The 23,792-nt window shown below is 42.8% G+C and overlaps 1 protein-coding gene across 4 annotated transcripts in view; it reads left to right on the top strand.

Moving 5' to 3' along the window:
• The window catches only part of NT5C3A (5'-nucleotidase, cytosolic IIIA), a 105,153-nt gene that overhangs the window by 63,708 nt on the left and 17,653 nt on the right, over positions 1-23,792 (top strand). For all 4 annotated transcript variants that reach the window (XM_033930596.1, XM_033930594.1, XM_033930597.1 and 1 more), the window contains 4 exons: positions 1,048-1,117; positions 7,388-7,434; positions 14,332-14,417; positions 19,424-19,513. In XM_033930596.1, the coding sequence (XP_033786487.1) occupies positions 1,048-1,117; positions 7,388-7,434; positions 14,332-14,417; positions 19,424-19,513 (293 nt within the window). The remainder of the gene's footprint in view (positions 1-1,047; positions 1,118-7,387; positions 7,435-14,331; positions 14,418-19,423; positions 19,514-23,792) is intronic.

Below are 23,792 nucleotides of genomic sequence, written 5' to 3'. Positions count from 1 at the left end.
CAAGCCTGCCATATGGCCTGAGACAGGAGGGATCCCTCCCCTCTCCTGTCCTATCAGACTCTGGCAATTTATTTTTACCTCCCTCCTGCCTCACCCTGCGTACCTTTTTGAATCCCTGGTGGTCCAGTGGTGTATGGGCAGGAGCAAACTTTCCACGCTCCTGTCCCGTGCTGAGCCCCTCCCTGAATGGCCACCTCAAATTCTCCTGGCCTAGTGATGTACCGGGCAGGAGCGAGCTATCCTTGCTCCTGCCCGGCACTGAGCCGCTTGCTGAATGGCTGCTCCAAGTTCTTGCAGGACACGTGAGACCTTGCATCAGCCATTCAGTGAGCGGCTCAGCACCTGGCAGGAGCAAGGAAAACCACTCATGCCTGATACATCACTAGGCCATGAGAACTCAAGATGGCCATTCAGGAAGGGGCTCAGTGTGGGGCAGGAGCACGGAAAGCTCGCTCCTGCCCAGTACACTGTTGGACCACTAGGGATTCAAAAAGGTAGGTGGGGGGAGCACTGAGCCCCTCCCTGAATGGCCGCCTCATTCTCACGGCCCAGTGGTGTACCAGGCAAGAGGGATCACTCCTGTTTCAGCACACCAGGTCATACGGCAGGCCCAGTAGAGGCCTGCAGGACATTGGGAGAGAGGGGGGGACAGGGTACAGGGCAGGGAGGGGGCTGGGTACAGAACCTGGCAGGGAGGGAGAGACGGGGGCTTGGTGGTGAGCAGGTTAGGGAGGGAGGGGGCTGGGTGCAGAACTTGGCAGGGGAAGGAAGCAGGGCACATGAATATTAACACACACACACGGTCTTTTATTCAAAACAACCTTTTTCCTCCTTTTTTGGGGAGAAAAGGGTACCTTGTCTCGTACTCTGATTGACTTATATTCGAGTATATACGGTACCACACACACACTTTCCTGTGCTAACAGCAGCAATTATATACTCTTACAGGGTTAGATCTGTTGTCATTCTTCCCAAAAATAGCAAGTACATCAGACCTAGTATTTAACTGCACTGTACATCAATGGTTTATGCTTTTTTTTCTGGCAGATAATCACAGACTTTGATATGACGTTAAGTAGATTTTCCCACAATGGAAAACGATGTCCAACATGTCATAGTAAGTACTGTTGTCTAGCATGTATAAATAATACAGTATATGCAGTTTTCTGCTAGAGATTGCTTATTTGTTTTCTTTGTTTTGTTTGGAGAGGTAGTTTATTCACATAGGCTTTATTCTGTGCCACAGGAACTTTGCATTTGAATATTATTGGTTTGTGTGAAATAAACTATATAGAGCTCACCTTTGCATATATAGTCAGGGTCCTGGTCACCTGTTTGTTCTATGATTAAAATCTGCAAAAATGGGCATTTGTATTTCCAGTACCTCTCATAGCGCAAACTCTCCTGAAACTCAAGCAGGACTGGGGAACCATGATTCTTATCACCCCTTATTGACCAAGGCAGATTTGGTTCCCTCTACCCTATGACTTACTCTTCAGAGACCCATGGAGTCTGGAATACTTTCTGACTCTTTAGAATGATAAGTCCCTTCTACATTCCAACCTTCAATCCCTAACCCTCATGGCTTGGATGTTTAGAGGATGGAAATTGACTCTCCTATTGCATGAGTGAGTCTCCTATGTTCTGCTTGCTTCCAGAAAAAGATTCCATTAAGGAGTCTCATAATTCTGAGTGAAGGAAGTTTGCAAAGTGATGCATGTTGGGAAAAATAACCCAAATCACAGTTACCGGATGCTAGGGTCCACCTTGGGGGTTAACGCCCAAGAAAGGGATTTGGGTATCATTGTAGACAATACAATGAAACCTTCTGCCTAATGTGCGGCGGCAGCCAAAAAAGCAAACAAGATGCTAGGAATTATTTAAAAAGGGATGGCTAACAAGACTAAAGATATTATAATGCCTTTGTATCGCTCCATGGTGCGACCTCACCTGGAGTATTGTGTTCAATTCTGGTCTGCTTATCTCAAGAAAGATATAGCGGCACTAGAAAAGGTTTAAAGAAGAGCGACCAAGATGATAAAGGGGATGAAACTCCTTTCGTATGAGGAAAGACTAAAAAAGGTTAGGGCTCTTCAGCTTGGAAAAGAGATGGCTGAGGGGAGATATGATTGAAGTCTACAAAATCCTGAGTGGATTAGAACGGGTACAAGTGGATTGATTTCTAACTCCATCAAAAACTACAAAGACTAGGGGACATTTATTGAAACTGCAGGGAAATACTTTTAAAACCAATAGGAAGAAATATTTTTGCACTCGGAGAATAGTTAAGCTCCGGAAGGTGTTGCCAGAGGTTGTGGTAAAAGCCGATAGCATAGCTGGTTTTAAGAAAGGTTTGGATAAATTCCTGGAGGAAAAGTCCATAGTCTGTTAAGACATAGGGGTAGCCTGTGCTTGCCCTGGATCGGAAATATGGAATGTTGCTACTGTTTGAGTTTTGGCCAGGTACTAGTAACCTGGATTAGCCACCATGAGGATGGGCTACTGGGCCTGATGGACCATTGGTCTGACCCAGTAAGGCTATTCTTATGTTCTTATGCTATCTAGCATAAGAACCCAAGCACAGTACCAGGTAAAGCTTTGGATTCTTGCCCAGAAATAGCTAAGAAGAAAAAATTTAAATTGAATCAGGTTGGGCAGACTGGATGGACCATTCGGGTCTTTATCTGCCGTCATCTACTATGTTACTATGTTAGCATGAGAGCAAGCCCTAGATCCTTTCTCCTGTCCTTTCAAAAACCTGCTTGACTCTTATACTTTTCTGTTCTGGCCTCAAAGCCAACTTTGTAAGGGCTCACCTTAGTGCAATTAGCACTTAACATCACCATGTGGAACAGGGGTGGGCAACCTTAGTCCTTGAGGACCACTACCCATTCAGGTTTTCAGGATTTTCTCCCAATGAATATGGCCGAGATCAGTTTGCATACAGATAGATCTCACACATATTTATTGGAGAAATCCTGAAATTCCAACAGGGTTGTGGACCTTGAGGACCAAAGTTTCCCATCTCTGATGTAGAGAGAGTAAAACCATCTCTGTACAGCTTGCAATTGTTTGTTTTATGACGGGTTTGGTGTTGCTAAAGCCCCTAGTGAAGTGGGTTTGGTGTTGCTAAAGCCCTAGTGAAGTCCACCCTGCTGAAGTGTCATAGGATCTCAATGTTGTACTTGTCCATCTGTTGAAAGTTCTTTTTCAGCCATTTGATACTTGCCATCTGGAGTATCTGAACTGAGAGGTCTTGTTTTTGATGACGGTCACATCAGTCCACAAAGCCAGTAAGCTCCAATTCCTAGTAGCTGATCCATCATACAGAAGTTTTCATCAGAACAAAGTAGTTCTGAGTACGCATCATTAAGTTCTTTCCTAAGTTGGTGTTGGAATTCCTTCTTAACTAGTCAATTATTCTGCCAAAATGTTTCCAAAAACCTCATACCCATTTTGATGAAAGCACACTGCACACTTTGGACTGCAAGAGAGTCTAAAGCCAATAGGCAGTCCACCTAACTTTTTTTTTCTTTTGACACTCACCAGAATGAGTATGGCCATTGGTAAATATACTTTATCCAGTTTTGTAATGGATGTGGTTTTCATCTCCTTCACTTATGACCAGACTAGTGTGACTCTAGAACAGGGGTAGGCAATTCCGGTCCTCAAGAGCCACAGGCAGGTCAGGTTTTCAGGATATCCACAATAAATGTGCATAAGATAGATTTGCATCTCAAGGAGGCAGTGCATGCAAATCCATCTCATACATATTCATTGTGGATATCCTAAAAACCTGACTTGCATGTGGCTCTCGAGGACCGGAATTGCCTACCCCTGCTCTAAAAGGTCATGTCATGGTTCATAATGTCAGTTCCATGACTGCATTTATAAATGATCTGGAAATTGGAATGAGAATGATGTGGCAAGTGTGATTAAATTTGCAGATAACACTAAACCAGGGGTAGGCAATTCTGGTCCTCGAGAGCCGGAGCCAGGTCAGGTTTTCAGGATATCCACAATAAATATGCATGAGATAGATTTGCATCTCAAGGAGGCAGTTCATGCAAATCCATCTCATATATATTTATTGTGGATATCCTGAAAATCTGACCTGGCTCCGGCTCTCAAGGACCAGAATTGCCTACCTCTGCACTAAACTATTCAAAGTTGTTAAAACACATGCAGACTGAAAAATCATAAGAAGACCTTAGGAATTTGGGCATTCAAATGGCATATGAAATTTAATGTGGACAAGTGCAAAATGATGCACACCGGGATGAATAATCTACTACCAGATACTAGGATCCACCTTAGGAGTCAGCACCCAAGTAAACGATCTAGATGACATTGTTTAAAATACACTGAAATCTTCTGTCCAATGTGTGGCAGCAGCCAAAAAAAGCAAATGGGTTGCTATGAATCATTAGGAAAGGAATGGTAAATAAGACCAATAATAGTGGACATGACAATGAAGCCATCGGCACAATGTGCAGCGGCTGCTAAAAAGCGAATAGAATGCTAAGAATAATCAAAACGAAAGAAGTTATTCTGCCGTTGTATCGGGCGATGGTGCACCCGCATCTGGAGTACTGCATCCAATATTGGTCGCCGCACCTAAAGAAGGATATGGCGATACTCGAGAGGGTTCAGAAGAGAGCGACACATTTGATAAAAGGTATGGAAAACCTTTCATACGCTGAAAGATTAGAGACTGGGGCTTTTTTCACTGGAGAAGCGGAGACTTAGAGGGGATATGATAGAGACTTATAAGATCACAAAGGGCATAGAGAAAGTGGAGAGGGACAGATTCTTCAAACTTTCGACAACTACAAGAACGAGAGGGCATTCTGAAAAATTAAAAGGGGACAGATTCAGAACCAATGCTAGGAAGTTCTTCACCCAACGGGTACGGTATTGGAGTTCAAGAAGGGATTGGACAATTTTCTGAAGGAAAAAGGAATAGAGGGCTATAGATAGAGGGCTAGTATACAGGTCCTGACCTGATGAGCTGCCGCATGAGCGGACTGCTGGGCATGATGGACCTCAGGTCTGACCCAGCAGAGGCACGGCTTATGTTCTTATATTATAATTCTATATCGCTACATGGTACAACCTCACCTTATAGTGTCATAGTTTATTTAAGTTTTGATTAAACGCTTATCCAAAAGTACAAAGCATTGTACAAAGTATTTAAAAATAACTGGGAGACGAACATTTTTAAATAAATTAGACATACATGCATTCAATTCTGCTCACCGTATTTCAAAAAAAAAATAGTGGAATTAGAAAAGGTTCAAAAAGAGGAGCAAAATGATAAAGGAGATGGATGTCATCTCATATGAAGAAAGACTAAAGAGATTAGAGCTCTTCAGCTTGGAAAAGAGATGCTGAGAGTGTAATATGATAGAGGTCTACAAAATCCTGAGTGGTAAAGAATGGGTAAAAGTGAATCAATTTTTTCAAAATTTTCTTTCAAAAATTATAGACTAGGGCACACTGACTGAATTTATATGGAAATACCTTTAAAACAAATAGGAGAAAATATTTTTTCACTCAACAAATATTTAAGCTCTGGTGCTCATTGCCAGATGAAGGGGTAACAGCGGTTAGCATAGCTGAGTTTAAAAAATGTATGGACAAGTTCCTGGAGGAAATGTCCATAGTTTGCTATTGAGATAGACATGGAGGAAGCCCTGGGATTGATTACATGGAATGTTGCTACCATTTGGGTTTCTGCCAGGTATTTGTGATCTGGATTAGCCATTATGGAAACAGGATACTGGGTTAGATGATCATTGGTCTGATCCAGTATGGCTATTCTTATGTTCAATGTGACAGCTGGTTTGGTCAGACTGACCTTCAGCATTTATTTGAGGTCTAGAATCCAACTCCTCCCCCCAGGTCCCTTTTGTTTGCTTTGGCTATTCTAGAAAAAAAAAAGTAAAATAAAAAATGTTTTAAAATGAAAAACAGTTCTTTGACTTTACTTTTTGCAGACCATATTGCTTACTTCCTCTTTTTCTTTCAGACAGCTTAATAATTAGGAATTCCTACTTGTAAGTACATAATATCCTTCTTGTCTTCAGAGAAAATGAAGTTAAATGTAGTGGATATTCTCCAAAAACAGAAGGACATATGTTCTTACATACCCGTCCACTTTCCCTTCCCTAACACCTATTATATTAGAGTGCCTTGGTCCCACATAAGCATGATAGGTGGGAAGGCATGCACATGGGCAGAGAAGGCTGCCAAAAGCTTCTAAGAGTAATAGAACACTGGGAAGCATCTCCATGTCAAGTGCCATTGGTAGCATAGTAAAGGGGGTGGACTGGACAGCCCTAGGCGCTGTTTTTGCAGCTGGGTGCCACCTCCCGCCTCCTCTCATCCCCCCTCCCACATACCTCTTTAAATGTTCGCTGGCACAAACAGCATCTTCCACTTGCTGCTCATACCAGTGTCAGCTCCCTTCTGGTCACAGGTCCAGGACCTGACGTCAGAAGGGAGCCGGAGCAAGCAGCGATTGGAAGATGCTGCTCGCACCGGTAAACATTTCAAGAGGTATAACAGGAGGGGGCACCCAAGTGGCAGGGAAAAGTGGGGTGGTGATGCCAGGTGCCTACCTCCCTCACTATGCCACTGGGTGACGACAATCAGTTTTTCTCTGAGGACAGCAGGACATATGCTCTTATACCTACAAACAAGTACTGGTAGTTTCACTTTATTATTACACTGTATGTTACACTGTAATCCACTTTAGACCTTTGGTTGTAGGCAGAATATCAAGTTTGATTGATGCTCATTTAATTTGGAATTTAATTATTTCTTGTTATCCTAGAGCTGTTGATAGTAGTAGTAGTAGTAAACCTTTTCCTTTCTCTTCTTATATTTTAAGTTCTTGTAAACCGTGCCGAGCTCCACTTCCGTGGAGAGAATGCGGTATATAAACTTAAGGTTTAGTTTAGTTTAGTAGTAGTAGTAGTAGAGAATGACTTGGTGAGAAAATTCATCACTATTTCTGTCCCCACGGATAACCATGGGAAACAATCCTGTGTCATTCTTTAGTGTCTATCTCAGCCTCGGTCCTGCGCCAGCATTCTTCAATGTAAGGCTTGAGGGTCAGTGGTTGTGCCCATTTATTCTCTGATTCTTCCCTCTCTCTTTAAAGAATGACATGGAGATGGTTTCTCGTGGTTATCCTCAGGGACGGAAATGGTGATGAATTTTCTCACCGTGTCATTTTCTAATTAGTATTAATTTGCCATTTATGACAGCGTGACATAGTGCTTCTGAAGAATATTAATAAGGCGTGTCAGAAGAGCATGATTGAATTGTAAGCACTTTTTATACCAGTTTTCTTCTAAGTTCTGTTTTATTTTCCTTACAGATATAATTGACAACTGTAAGCTCGTTACAGAAGAATGTCGGCAAAAGGTGACTAAAATTGAAAAATGCATGAAAAACTGTCTTTAGTCTTGAAAAGAGGATAAATTAGCACAATGCTTAAATGAGCAGTAGTGCCAATTTGCAAGGCTTCAACTATAGTTACTATCCATTTGCACATTTTTCTTACACATTCACAATTCAGTCTTCTTTAAAAAAGCCGTCTGAAGTAAAAAGAGGATGGTTTATGGCAGGGGCTTCCAACCTTGGCCCTCACCAGGTCGGGTTTTCAGGATTTCCCCAATGAATATGCATGAGTCTATTTGCATACATTGGAAGCAGTAAATGCAAATAAATCTCATGCAAATTCATTGGGGAAATCCTGAAAACCCAACTGGATTGCAGCCCTCAAGGATCAACGTTGGACAACCGTGGTTTATGGTTTTTACTTTTGATTGACCAAAAATCCAACAAATAAATCAAACAGTTTACATAAAATACTGATAATTAAAAGAAAGGAACGCCATAATAAAATGATAGATAAAAGCAGACATTCACTATACACATTTATACAAGAGAGAACATCACATCCTGGTTCCTTCTCACATGTCTCCTTCAGAGCTAGCATCAGAAGTAGTGTTGAATCGTTGGGCATTCTCAAATATCTAAGTGAACAAATGCTTTACTAAAGAGGTGAGTTTTAAGCAGTGCCTTCCATAGTCTATGTATTTAACCCAGTTCTCAGGGACCACCTGGCCAGTCTGGTTTTCAGGATATCTACAATGAATATGGATGACGGATTTTGAAAACCCGACTGGCCAGGTGGTCCCTGAGGACTAGGTTGAATACCACTGGTCTAGGGCCTATGAAAAAAAAAAACAGAACTTCTTGTAGGTTCGTAGAATGCTTGTTTAGGGCCAGGAAGTACTAAATGATTGACATCTAATGAACAGAGGGCACGTATAGGGGTAATATGGAATAATTAAAGTTGAAAGATAAGATGGTTGATCAGTATGGTAAGTTTTGTGTGCGAAACACAAAACCTTTAAAATTATGCGATAGCACACTGGGAGCCAGTGTGATCGACAGAATAAAGGGGACACCTGATCAAATTTTCAAGCATGACGTCTTAAATGGATGGCAATATTTTGAAGCATTTGTAAACATTTTAATTGGATGTTTGTGATTCCTGCATAGGCCAAATTACAGTAATTAATTTTGAGATAAGGGCATGCATTAAAGTATGGAGTTGACATAACATGAAATAACCAAACTGAATTGATAGACAAATGTGTTTTTGAAATAAGTTGCAGGTTTTGTAATGATAGTTTTAGACATGTTGGATTGATTCTCTGCATCATGAATGACTACTCTGGCAGTTGGAGTCACTTAATTGACTGAACAGGAACAAACAGTTGGACTCAGATCTAGTATATCTGCCTGTTACAGATTTGAAATAGGGGTTAAGGGGGTTCCACAGTGCTTAGCACCATCATTGCTGCTGTTTAATATATATTTACAGCAGGGGTTCATAGCCCAGTACTTGGGACGCACAAAGTTAGTCTGGTTTATAGGGTATCTATAACAAATATGTTATTTATTTATTCAATTTTCTATATCATTCTCCCAGAGCTTTCAGAACGGTTTACATGAATTTATTCAGGTATTCAAGCTGGGGAGGGGCATAAGGCTTTGATTGGCCCAAGTTATTTAAGGCCCCCCTATGGTGGGGTCTGATCCGAAAAAAAACCCAGCCCACTAGACCACCAGGATTTTGTGGGAGGGGTGATCAGAAAGCGGGAGTGCTTGATGTCGGAGGGAGGCGAAGTCAGGGGGTCTCGGTTTTGGTGGCAGTTAAGGGGTGCATATGCATGGCGGAAGCATTGGGCATATGGAAGGGGGGTGCAGAAGTGCGCTTCCACCCCAGGCACACCCTACCCTTGCTACACCACTGATCAAGGAGTATTCCTAGGCTGCGTGCTTGGTCTTTTGCAGTTATGGTAGCTGAGCCCCAGCGTAGAGAGGGACGGATGTAGTTGCAGTATTCATTGAGGATCCAAAGGATTTTGTTTTGGAGGCGTTTAGTTGTAATTTGTTGACGGACATCCAGTTTTTGATTTCTGAGAGACAATTAGGATATCTCCTAGTGGTAGGTATAGTTGGATGTCATCCGCGAAGGAGTGAATCTTTATTCATCATTCACACATTCATTTTTATTATATGTGCATCACCTCTAATTCTTGGTTAATTTTAAATATATTTTTCTTAATCTTTTCTCTTTCCAATCTTTAAGGATCCCCCTATAAGACCCCTGAGGAAGGCATTTTTATTTTGCCAAAACACACTTTAAGTTTTTTGGATCATTATTAAGCTACAAACTGGTATATCTGATCTTCTCCACAATCTTTTGTTATTTTGGAGAACATAAGAACATAAGCAGTGCCTCTGCCGGATCAGACCACAGGTCCATCTTGCCCAGCAGTCCGCTCCCGCGGCGGCCAAAAACAGGTCAAGGCCTGTCTGAATCATCAGAAGGGGCTCCCTTGCCACCTTGGTTTCCCATTTAAGTTCTGCCCTCCTATCGAAGTCCTAGCCCTCCGGTCTTGCACATATACGACCAGGTTGGTTTACTCAGTACCCCACGATCCCTCTATCCCTCAGGAATCCATCCAATCCCTGCTTGAATCCCTGTACCGTACTCTGCCTGATCACTTCCTCCGGTAGCGCATTCCAAGTGTCCACGACCCTTTGGGTGAAAAAAAACTTCCTTGCATTTGTTTTGAACCTGTCTCCCTTCAGTTTCTCAGAATGCCCCCTCGTATTTGCTGTCCCCTTCAGTCTGAAGAATCTGTCCCTATCCACCCTCTCTATGCCCCTCATGATCTTGAAGGTCTCTATCATATCTCCCCTGAGTCTCCTTTTCTCCAGAGAGAAGAGCCCCAGCCTATCCAGCCTCTCGGCGTATGAGCAGTGTTCCAGCCCTTTTACCATTTTCGTTGCTCTCCTTTGGACTCTCTCAAGTACCGCCATGTCCTTCTTGAGGTGCGGCGACCAATACTGAACGCAGTATTCCAGATGCGGACGCACCATCGCTCGATACAATGGCATGATGACTTCCCGTGTTCTGGTTGTTATGCCCTTCTTTATGATGCCCAGCATCCTGTTGGCTTTTTTCGAGGCTGCTGCGCACTGTGCAGATGGCTTCAGTGATGCATCCACCAGCACACCCAAGTCTCTCTCGAGTCTGCTGTCTCCCAACAATACCCCCCCCAATTTGTAGTTGAACAACGGGTTCTTTTTCCCTATATGCATGACCTTGCATTTGTCCACGTTGAAGCGCATTTGCCATTTGTTTGCCCAGTCTTCCAGCTTGTCCAGGTCCCTTTGTAGGTCCTCACACTCCTCCCTGGTCCTAACTCTGCCGCACAGTTTGGTATCGTCTGCGAATTTTATAACCTCACACTTTGCCTCCTTTTCCAGGTCATTGATGAATATGTTAAAGAGTAAAGGCCCCAGCACCGATCCCTGTGGCACACCGCTCGTGACTCCCCGCCAGTCAGAATATTGGCCCTTTACTCCAACCCTCTGCAGTCTACCCGACAGCCAGTGCTTGATCCATCTGTGCACATCCCCTCCCACCCCGTGGCTCCACAGTTTCTTAAGTAGCCTTTCATGTGGCATATAAGATACTATTCCTCTTTGTATGCTATGCAAAGATATGCAGGCTCTGAATAGAGAGTACTAGATTTTGCTTGGGGGAGAAACCTAAACTGAAAATTGAGAAACTGTATGGTAATTAGAACCAGGAAGATTTGGGTCTCCTTAATATGAAACTATATAATTAGGCTTGCTTACTTCATCACCATAGGGACTGGGCTCTTAGATCTGAAAAGTATACCCCTTTAATTATGGAGAATATTTTTGCCCCCTTACATTTTAGTTATGTCCTACAAGCTCCAACGGTCAAGCTACACTCTAATTTTAAGATTATGACCCTTAAGGGAGGCTTGGTATCAACTGTTGGCCGCCTGGTGCCTAAGCTTTACAGCTTAGGCTATTTGGATTTTCTCTGAGTTTAGTGAAGTATTTAGGTGCTGAGCAGATCAGACCTGTAGGGCAGGTCATGCAGGAGGATGAGTCTGTGGTGCCATTCTATATTTTATTGCAATATCCTGCTGTAAAACGGATCAATGTTTATGAGTATATGGAGATAACTCATTATGTCAACTCTTTGAAGAATGGCCATTTCTCCCTGGGGGTTCAGAATAAATTCAAGGAATTCTTTGAAGATGTTGTCCTCAGGAGGATGTTGGTGGCACCTCGAATATGGTATGCAATTCTGATCGCCATAACTCAAAAAAGATATAGCAGAATTAGAAAAGGTACAGAGAAAGGCGACGAAAATGACTTCCCTTTGAGGAAAGGCTAAAGCGTCTAGGGCTCTTCAGCTTGGAGAAGAAGACGGCTCAGGGGTGATACGATAAGATGTCTATAAAATACTGAGTGGAGTGGAAAGGATATATGTGAATCGCATGTTTACTCTTTCCAAAAATACTAGGACTAGGGGGCATGCGATGAAGTTACTAAGTAGTAGATTTAAAACAAACCAGAGAAAATATTTCTTCACACAATGTGTAATTAATTCCAGAATTCATTTGCGGAGAATGTGATGAAATTAGTAAGTGTAGCAGTGTTTAAAAAAAGTTTAGATAATTTCCTAAAAGAAAAGTCCATAGGCCATTATTGAGATGGCTTGGGGAAATTCACTGCTTATTCCTAGGATAAGCAGCATAAAATCTGTTTTACTACTTGGGATCTAGCTAGTAGTTGGGACCTGGGTTGGCCACTGCTGGAAACAGGATACTGAGCTTGATGGGCCTTCACTCTGTCCCAGTATGACAATTCTTATGTCCTTATATAAAATATTGTGGGCATATTACTACTATTAATTATTTGTATAGAGCTGCACAGTCACAAAGGGTAAGAAAACAGTCCCTGCTCAAAAGAGCTTATTATCTAAACAGGCAAGACAGACAAACAGGATGTCATAGATACAATTAAGCGGAATGGTTAATCAGCAGGCTGGGTTGGAGGGCAGAGGAGTAGGGTTAAGGATTGAAAGTTGCATCAGAAAAGATGGGTTTTCAGTCTGCTTTTAAACAAGGGAAGGGGCTTGATGGACAAACTCAGGTCATTTATTCCAGGCATAGGGAGCAGCTAGATAAAAGAACAAAGTCTGGAATTGGCAATGGAGAAGGGTAACGCTAAGAGTGACTTATCTGAGGAACGGAGTTCTCTGGGAGGTGTATAAGGAGAGAGAAGCGAGGAGGGATATTGAAGGGCAGCAAAATGAACACACTTTGTAGGTCAGCAATAAGATCTTGTCTCCTAAAGCACATGACACACCCACAAGCAAATAGAATGAAGAATTAGACCTGAGGCTGAAGTCTATGGTATTAGCCTAGCTATGCTATCTATTCTTTAGGTGGTATATAATGAGACCTGACGTGAATGATCCCTTGCTAGAGCACATTTGTCTCAAGTGCATGCACCAATCAGTTTAAAGGATGGGGAATTTGAGGAATCCTTATCCATTGCAGTATGGGCATGCTCATTTGTTCAGCGCTTTTGGTCCATGTTTTTGCAATATTTAAGTGGAATATTGGGTAAACCTATCTAACCCTCACCCCTTAGTATTCTGTTTAGGAAAGCATGCAGTTGTGGGTTTACTGGGATGAGGTAGGGTTAGAATATTTCACAAAGTTTGTATGGTAGGGAAGAGATGTCCATTTAATACTGGACACAGATCAAGTTGCTAAAGTATTTTTTTAGTTACTGTTAACCGAGTCGAGCTTCTTTCTGGCTGAAGACCCAGTATATAAAGCTAAGTTTTAGTTTAGTATTGGAGAAACACCTTTCATTCCCCCATGTTGCTAGAAGAAAAGAATGCTGGTCTTAGCTTGACAAGAGAAAAGATTCCTAATCTGGGATACATATCCTCAGAGACTCTCACCTAGGATGCACAGTTACATTTTTAGTCCATTATTTTATTTTATTTTAATTTTTTAATTCTTTATTCATTTTAAAAATCTTTCATCAAGTGTACAATAATCATAATAAACACAATAAATCAAGGCACTTGCATATCTTATCATTATAATCTAAACATATAAATGTAACCCTCTCCCCACCCTCCCTCAAAGCCCTTCATTCATGTAAAGAAACCTATATTTATATCCCTCCCCCCTCCTATTAATATATGATGTCTGACTAATAGGAAAATGGCATTTAATCATGACAAAAAGACGTTAATGGCTCCCAAATTTTAATAAAATTATTATAATTTCCATTTTGTATCGCTATTGATCTTTCCATTCTATATATGTGGCATAATGAATTCCGCCAAAAATTAAAGTTTAACCTAGAATGATCTTTCCAGTTATTAGTAATATGTTGGATGGCAACTCCAGTCATGATCATTAAAAGTTTATTATTATTATTGAAATGTATCCGACCATCACACATTGAGGGAGGGTTGGTGAGGAATGAAGTTTGAGCTGACACTTGTAGATCATAGATGGTCATAAGAGTCCAGGCCTCCTACATCTGGCAATAGTTGTTCTATATAAATTAGACCCTGCTTTGGGAGAGTGGAGAGATTTACTTGAGATATTGTTGGTTACTTGTGATGCTTGTGTTTGCTGTATGGGTGATAGTTTTTTATCCATTTGCATCAGTAAAAAAAGATTTAGATCTAATGTAATTAATAAGCAACATAAAAGGTGGAAATACTCGTAATCCTCTGAAGAAAATAGTGAGGGTGGATTTCAATACCAGAAAACTAAGGAAGAGAAGGCATTTGAAATCTAATCTCTAGCTTTTAGTTCATTGTTCTAACTGCTAAAATATCTTTATTTTAATTAGTAACTGACCCTGTTTTTTTCCTAGTTATATCAACTAAAAGAAACATATTATCCTCTTGAAATTGACCCTAATCTTACAGTGGAAGACAAATACCCTTACATGGTTGAATGGTAAGTTCTAAAAGTTGTAGAAATGTAACCAGTTTGTTTTTCAATTGAGATTTTTATTTGTGGTCAGAGCTGGATGTGTATATGTGTAAATATAAGACTGTATTTTGACACATACATTACTGTGAAATAGTCATTCCTCTCATGATTTAAAAAAAAAAAAAATTGTTTTTATAGTGTTACTTGATGTATGCAGTGCTGTAAAGTGGTGGTACTGTGACAAACCCACTTTCAACTCTGGCTTTGTCTCAGGGGAAAGTAGAAATAAAACACGGTCCCTGATCAGAAGAGCTGACCAGATTAGTAGCATAGACCTAGAAATGGCTGGGGAAGCCCCAAAGCCGCCACTGGCCTCTGGGAGTCCTGTGACTCAGTTAATTGGAACAGGGTGAGCATCTTTTTTTTAAATGGGCGCACAGTATCTGAGCCCATTAAACAAAAAAAAAAGTTGTGCTGGGATACCCCTTCCCCACCCCCTGACCCTCATACTTTTTTATTTAATTGGTAGGAAGGATGCCTACTCCCTCCTGACACAGGGCCTGTCCACCCCCACCCCCACCCCATAATTTGGGGGGAAGTTCAGTAGAAGGGATGCCTACTCCCTCCAGCCAGCAGGCCCACCTCTTCAAGGTAGCAGGCCTTCCCCTTCCTGATACATCCTGGGATGCCTCCTTGAAAACAAACAAAACTGTGGGGTGGTCACTGCCAAAGAAACGGTCCAAACTCCCACAGCAAAGGACCTTGGTACCACAACAATAGAGATGTCCACAACAAAACAATGTGGAACCAATCCCTGGACTCCCAAGAGGTAAAATGGTGATATTTATTAATGCAAAAATTCAGATACAATAATCACAGTGTAATGAAAGCCAACATATAGCTTCAAAATATAAAGTCACTTGCTGTAAATAGATATCTAGACCCTACTTGAAAATTTTAAACTGTGTTTTCTGAAACTAAGTTGTTGATCCTTGCTTCTGCAGCATTCTGAGACCTTCCTGAGTGCAATATGTATTCTCATGGACAGCTAACCTCAGATTCTTTCCACCTAGCTTCTGCAGAGGATTTTTGAAAAATTCAAGCAAGATCAAGGATCTATGATTCTTACAGCCACTTAATGGCCAAGATAATTTTGGTTTGCTAACTAGTTGTTGGTATCCTCTGGTAACTCATCCATCTTGGAGATGTATTATATTTTAAGCTATGGAAGGAGCTGAGATGGGCCCTTGCAATGATGCAGTTTTGAAATGTATACACTTTCATAGTAAAGCTAAAACAAGAGTTTCTCTACAGCATGCTCTATTGGTTACATCACCCATCTATGCAGTCTTCTATCCCAATGTCCATGGAGAACACCCACCATAATTTTCTCCAGGGTGCTTTCTCTTGCCATTTTTATCCAAAATTCATACCTAAAATCATTAAAGAAATTAAAATTTTAGCATAAAGAAATCTATACCCATACTTCAAACTTTTTAAAATATATGTAGCAAACAATTGTCCTTTATAACTTAAAATATGTGTACATAGTGAAGATAGAGAGTACTTGATTTATCCTCGGGTATATCTTGAATGCACAGCCTCCTGGCTAACCAGTATACTCTATCTCCAGCAGGTGCATGGATATGTCCCTCACAGCTCCTGGCTTCTGCTTATGGATTTCCGTTCCAAGCCTGGATGTTTGGAAGGAGGGGTGTTCTGGCTGAACGGTGCCAGCTTTGGAGGTACACCTGGGCCCTCCCAGCGTCCCTACCTCACCCTCTTCAGGGTAACACCTGGGCCCACCCAGGTCCCTTACCCTGCTGGATGTGGTGCCTTCTGGACTACAGGGCACAGCTCCTGGATTCTACGGTGAATTTCGAACCAGGCTTGGCAGCTACCGGCTTCAGTTTCCTGGATCAAAAAAGAGAGATATTCCTGTGGCTTCAGCCTCAGTAGAGAAAAATTCCTGTGGCTACGGCCTCAGTAGAGAAAGATTCCAGTGGCTTAGACCTCACGTAAGTCATATTCCTGTGGCTTAGGCCTCAGATGAGATATGTTCCTGTGGCCTTGGGCCTCAGTAGAGACATGTTCCTATGGCCTTAGGCCTCAGTTGAGAAATGTTCCTGTGGCCTTGGGCCTCAGTTGAGAAATGTTCCTGTGGCCTTAGGCCTTAGGGATGGAAGCTGTATAGTGCCATTTTGGGGGGGCAACACCTGGGCTCCCGGATCCCTTCCCCCCTCCCCCCTGAAGAACCTGGATACCTAAGTCCCATAAGCTCACTCGTTTAGTGGGCAAGGGACTACAAAGGTCGCCATTCTCTTCATAGAGGCACCGGTGGGAGGAGTTTTACTCCTTTGTCGCATAGGACAGCCGAGGCTACTTCGGCAGTAGTCACGCGCGGCCATTGGCTTGCAGCTGGGGCGGGCAGCAGTGGGCGGTAGGAGGCCCTGAGGGTGATTGGCCAAGGCCCTTCCTTGCCGCTATGAAGAGGGGGGCTGCAGTTGCTGGTGCCGCCGCTGTCAGTCTTTATCCTTTCGGAGGAGGGACACCACTTCCTACAGTGATTCCTTTGCCCTCATTATTTGGCAGGCCCCAGGTGGTTGGCCTTGGCCGGGGTGCCATTTCACTGGCGTCCTAGTGTAACTTGTGTAATCCCAGCCAGCTGACAATTAGCTGGGGCTAGGCTAGTTGCGGGCTAGCTGCAGCTCTTTCTCTCTGGCTCAGAGTTTTTTCTTTCCACTCTTTCTGGGTCATTCTTGTGGAAGAATGGGCTAACAGTTGGATCAGATGTCTCAGTGTCTGAGGTTGTCGCTGTATCTATTTGAGGGCTCTGGGAAAGGCACTTGTCACTTTGGGGCCCAGTTACAGTTTTGGTGTCTTGCCTGTCCTCTGGCATTCTTCTTGACTTTGGTCAACAGTTTGCCTCCTGTGGGAGCCCTATGAATTTTGGAGGGGCGATGTAGCTATGGTTTCTGCAGGCAAGGATGGCTCCTGCTCACATGTGATAAGGAGGGTAGCCTCTGTATGATCATGGGTGACATACTCTCTGGAGTGTAGTATCTCCTTGGACACATGCTGCAGGGCAGGATTTGGGGGCAAGGGATTTCCCATTCACTTCTTTATTTCCCTCCCTACATTTGGACTCCTTTGGTACATCCCACTAGTCTCTGGCTTCATCTGCTGTTGATGACAAGGAAGGTCAAATTATGTCCTTACCTGTTAATTTTCTTTCTTTTGGTCACAGCAGATGAATCCAGAACCCCACCCTGTTGCGGAGTTTTCTCACTGTTAGGCACGGTTTCAGCGTGCTTTCGGCTGAAATGGCATTCTCAAATTTGAAGCATCAATGGTGCAGGTAGCACATGTGAGGGAATTAAGTTGCATATATGTCTTATGTTTTATATGTCTCATGCCTTTTATGTGCTTTACTTTGTGTTTTAATTCAACTGCTTTGAGAAGACTTATACTGGTTGGCCAGGAGGCTGTGCATCCAAGATATACCCGAGGATAAATCAAATGCTCTCTGTCTCCACCTGCTGGTTGATGGATGTAATACCACTAGTCTCTGGATTCATCTGCTGTGACTAAAGGAAAGAAAATTAACATAATTTTACCTTAGGGGTCACCCCACTTCGCTGTTTCTTAAAACGACCACTAAGCTTAACAGTATATTGTCATTCTTGTGCACGCAACTAATCAACAGTCTATGACATAAGAGCTGCCTTTAAATCAGAAGAAACTTCTTTCGGTGGCTTCTGTTCTCATCTTTTGTCAAAGTATCGTATTTTTCAATGAGGCTTATCTCTCGTTCTGCTGTATCATTAACAACACTTAGTTTGGATGCCCGATTCCAAAGTTTCTTGAAAACTGGATTGTCAGTCCACTCTGTGGGATGTTTCTTCAATAATATTTTTGCTTTTGTTGATCCTCCTTCAATCAAGAGATCTGTGTTACAAGAGATCACAAGTTCCGTTTCATCTGTACGTATTAGACGTCATGGAATGTCTGGCAACAGTGGACGCTGTACATTTTGCGCCATTCAAAGCTTTGTTTCTGGTGTGATTCTATAATAAAAAAAGGCAAATGCTACTAGGTACTCAGACAGAAACCAACAACCACAAGAGATGTCAAGATATTCTTAGGTGTTTTTGTCAATGATGCAGTACTGGCAACTTATATTCATCTTTGCTTTCAGATTCACCAGATTGATGATGAAGAAAATTCAGATGCTATATGGGTAACTGCTTTGATCTGCCTTTCCTCAGAGTCAAACCTCGGTTTGCGAGTAACGCGGTTTGCAAGTGTTTTGCAAGACGAGCAAATCGTGCCTCGCAAACTGAGCATTGACTCGATTTGCGAGCCCACACCCGCGTTCCAGCATCCCCTGCCCACGCCCCCAAACACAATCCCTTACCCCGATCTGGCACCAGAACCAACGCACAGGACATGCTGGTGCCGTTGACCGAGGATTCTGCCTCTTGCCTGGTCTGAGCCTTGAACATCTGCGCATGCTCAAGGCCTTCTGGTTCCCGCTCTCGCTCCTGGCTCAAGCCCATACCATCATCGCTGACTCAAATGCCAATTTATAGCTTTCCGGATAAGGTTTTCCTTCGTCATAGTGATGAAAATTGGCCAGTCGAAGAACATCCAGTCCCCTTGACAGTTGACAGCTGACAGCCTGACTTCCCAAGTAGCCAGTTTTCGGGTGCAGATTGCAAACTAGATGACACCATACAAGCTAATTATGCGCAATCACCTACATACACAACACAAGCAAACAGTGCGTGCGGGGGTGACCTCTAAATATTGTCTAATGAAGCTGAAATTTGACACATGAGTAAGACATACCGAGTGGATAAAAATAAGCCTTGTGGGAGACAAGATTTGACAAGGTTGATTTTTTTTTTGCATGCTACTGTGGACCACCCTATTGCACAGTTAGTGAATTTCATAAGTCTCTACATTTCTAAAAATATTTTGAAGATTGAGGTTTTCTGTTGCTTTCTGTTTTTGTACTTTTACTCTAGGTACACAAAATCACATATGTTATTAGTTGAACAACGTTTACGGAAAGACAAATTTGCAGAAATCGTGAGTGAATCAGATGTGATGCTGAAGTAAGTTTCTTTTTTTCCTTCCTTTACCCAATAGGAAAGGGTGAAGGAAAGCTGCATGTGCTAATGTCCTGCATGAGTTCATTTTGTTTCAATTTACATTATTGTATATCTAATTTGCTGATATTTTAAAAATAGCTGGAATGCCTTCTATTCAAGTGGGATATGATGAATAAATACATTTCCAAGGCAAGTGTTTTAAGGGCCGTCTTCCATAAACAGCTCATTTCAGATCTTGCCACAACATTTCAATAGAATTCAGGTTGGGACTTTGACTTAACTAACCCTAAATGCACAATCTCTTCCTCTTCAGCCATTCTGTGGTAAATCTGCTTTAAAGTTTAGGAGAATTGTCTTGCTGCATCCTACTTTTCTCAACTGATGCTCATATAGAATTTTTTTTAATATAAAATTGAATTTGTGGCTCCATCCTGATGGTAAAAGCAGCACCACACCATGATACCTCTTCCAAAGGGGTAGGAAACCTCTGTTCTCGAGGACCACAGCCCAGTCGAGTATTCAATATTTCCACAAAGAATATGCATAGTCATTGTAGAAATCTTGAAAACTCAACTGGGTTATGGCCCTTAAGGATCATGGTTGTCCACCCATGCTGTACAACATAAAAACATAAAAATTGCCATACTGGATCAGACCAAAATCCATCAGTCCCAGTATCCTGTTTTCAACAGTGGCCAATCTGGTCACAAGGACCTGGCAGGATTTCAAAAAGTAGATAGATTCAATTCTGCTTTCTCCCAGGTATAAGCAGTAACCTTCCCGAAATCTGCCTTAATTGTGTTCCTTCAGAAATTACCTAAACCTTTTTATACGCAGCTATTCTTTGCATGAAAAATATTTTCTCAGTTTGTTTTAAATGCATGAAAAAGTAGTGTTCTGGCATGTCTTCTATCCTCTATACCTTTTTGAAAAAGTAAACAACTGATTTGTGTTTACTTGTTCACTCCACTCATAATTTTATACAACCTCTATCGTATCTTCCCTCAACCATTTCTCCTCCCTGCTGAACAACCCTAAATTATTTAATCCCCTTTATTATTATGGATACCCTTCTCATTATCTCTCCTAGTTCCACTATATTGGGGGTTTTTTCAGTGCAATAGGTGAGACATTCTAGACAGATGGCTGCATGCTATCTGCAGAAGGAATCTACTCCAGATTTTTTCTCTTTGCCTCTGCTGTACTTCACTGTGCTCTCTAGCTCCACCTAAAGTTTTTTCCTTTTGTATGCATGCCAGCAGGAGTGTGGTGTTCTGCTCTCCTTTAATATTTTATTCAGTGTTTTTAGTCCTTTGGGGGGTATTCTTTTGCTTGGAATGTTTCTTCAGCTTTGCCTGCATTGAGAACACATAGACTTCAGTCTGTAGCTGACAGGCCAATCCCAGTGGGTACCTGCTAGCCAGCCTACTTAGTTTTCTTTGGAGCTCAGGACCATCCCTATAGTTGTCTCACCTACTGTTAAGCAGGGGTTGAGCGCAAGTTGTTAGGCGCCCTTAGGAGGCTCGGCGGGTCTCGCAGGGTGCCGACAGCGTCTTCTCACCTCTGCCCATCCCAGTACACATCCGTCAGTTCTCAGGGGTGGAGGTGCAGACAGGCATAGGGTCTGACTGGCAGCCCAAAGATCAGCATTGCAGAGGCATTCCCAGCATGAGGCAATGATTTTCTGATCCAGCTACTTTAAGAGAGCTGAGGCAGGCGGCAGCACAGTTCCACTAACAGGTCACAGTGAGTAAAGGCTGTCACAACCTGTGAGAAGAATTGGGGGAGGTCTGAAAAGTGGGGTTTTCAAGGTTTCTGCATGTTCCTCCACCTGAAAAATCCTAAATCACCATTTTTTGACTTTGGTAAGTGTGAAAAAATATTGCAATTTTGGCAAAAATTTCATAGTGGCAGCCATCTTGGATTTTTAGCAATCTTTTTTTCAAAAACTCCCTGCTTCTCCAAAATGGCAATTTTTGCCTCAAAACTTATTGGGATGGAGTCCTTTGGCTCTCCTGATGTGAATTCATGCCAAGATTGTGCAAATTTAGCACTCCATGAGTATTCTTGTGCTGCATGGTACGCCTGCGAGAGGCAACAGCAATCAGCTTAGCCCCCTGTTGAAGCAGGTGACCAAACACTCGGTTAGCCTGGTGGGGCGGTCTTCTTTTTTGGGGGGGACTTGGCACAGCTACTACTTTCGTGTGCCTGGCTGTGGACCCTTCGCAGCCTAAGAAAAGCCGGAGGTTTTATCTGAATTTATGAAACAAGTGTAGAATTAGTTTCAAAGCTGGCGTTCTTCCCCTTTGCGGTCCTGCTCTGCCTCAGATGCACTATTAGTGGCGCAGCTTCTATGGACACATCCTCCGCTCAGTCCACCGCATTTCCTGAACTGCCTGATCCTGATCTGGGAGATCCTACTGATGATGACCAGCTTGCTTCCCCCTTATTTACTAGCGCAACGCTTCCCAGGATGGGAAATCAGGGACTGTGTGCTGGATCTGCAGATCCCTCTGGAGTTTTGGAACCTGGGGATGATCCCACGGTTCTGCGTTTATTTAAGTCTGTGGCTTTGCCAGATTTTATTGCACAGTTTTTGCAGAGGTTGAATTTAGTCCCTCAGCTGGCTCCGTCCACTTCTTCTTGGCTTTGTGCTGTGTGCTCGCAGTCTTCCACCTTTCCCTGCACCTTGATATGAGCATTTTGATTTCAGAGCAATTTGATTCTCCAGAATGTGCTCTTAAGAAAGCGAGGGCCATGTCTCGCTTGTATCCTCTAGCACAGGAGTGCCAACAGCTTCTGGTCAGCTTAGGGTGGATTCTTTGGTTGCACAGGTGACTAAGCACACCTCTCTACCCATTGAAGGTGGTGTGGTGCTTAAAGATATGCAGGACCACCATATGGATGTGGTCCTCCAGAAACTTTTTGATGACAACTGCTTTACGCATAAAGGCTGCTTCAGCAGCCTTTTGTCACGCTCCTGTCTCTGGATCAGGCACTTGGCTGGTGATTCCACTTCCAAGGCTACTTTGGATAGACTTCCCTTTAAGGGGCAGTTATTGTTTGGCAAGGGCCTGGACGACCTCATGCATTCTGTGGTGGATCGTTGCCCTAAGACCCTGCCTGACAGCAGACCTAGGACTTCTAGAGGCTCTGGTCACTCTAATTTTCATGGCTCTCAGTAATCTCAAACATATGAGAGTGCCACATCACAGAGATTTTCCCATGGCTCCTGGCCCAGGTATGCCAGCTACAGGCAGTCCCAGACTTCTGCCTCCTATCTTGCACCCTCTGCCAAAAAGGTGCAATGACGCCAGGCCGAGGGATACCCCTCTTCAGATAGGGGACAGAATCTCAGCATATCTGTCCGCCTGGATTCACATTTCATCCGACCAGTGGGTCTTGGACATTATTCAGTCAGGCTACAAGCTGGAATTTGCCTGACCTTTGACGGACTGGTTTGCGGACTCTCCTGTGGGGCGGCCAGACAAAAGTATTCAAGGTTCAAGCTACTGTTCAGTGCTTGCTAGATATTCAAGCTATAGAGCCGGTGCCACCCGAATTCTTGGGCTCAGGCAGATACTCTATATACTTTATCGTGCCAAAGAAAGGCTGCAAAGATTGGAGGCCTATTCTGGATCTTCAGTATTTGAATGCAGCTCTCAAGGTTCCATGCTTTCTCATGGAGACGGTACAATCGGTCATTGCAGCGGTAGCCCTGGATCTCACGGAAGCCTACATGCACATTCAGATTTTTCCAGCCCACTGCAAATTCTTGAGTTTTCATATCCTAGAATAACATTACCAGTTCTCGTCTGCCCTTTGGGCTGGCAACGGCTCCTTGTACCTTCACCAAGGTGATGATGGTTGTAGCATCTTACCTGCAAAAAATGGGTCTAAGGGTGAACCTGCACTTGGTTGACTGGCTGATCAGAGCTCCCTCGTTGGCCGAGGGTTGGTGCTGTCTCAGTCTGTTTATGCTTCTCTAAGTTGTTTCTTGTATGTCTGTCAGCTCTTGGGGGCTGGGAGGAATACTGTATATATGTTATTCTATGGGAGTGCTTTTTGGATTTTTTTATGTTTTATTTTCATTTTGAATCATAATTACAACAAAAACAATTATCAATCTGTAAATCCCTCTTACAACTGAATGGGGGAGATTCGCTAAAGTAATATCTTCAATATAGTAAAATGGAAAAGAAAAAATTATCCCAATGTTTGCTTTTATCAAGGCAGAGCACAAAGCAACAAACACAATAGAATTATGTACAAACAGCTAAAA

Source organism: Geotrypetes seraphini, chromosome 2, assembly GCF_902459505.1.
Source record: "Geotrypetes seraphini chromosome 2, aGeoSer1.1, whole genome shotgun sequence".
Lineage (NCBI taxonomy): Eukaryota > Metazoa > Chordata > Amphibia > Gymnophiona > Dermophiidae > Geotrypetes > Geotrypetes seraphini.
Note: the sequence above shows the minus strand (reverse complement) of the source record. Positions and strands in the feature narration are given on the sequence as shown.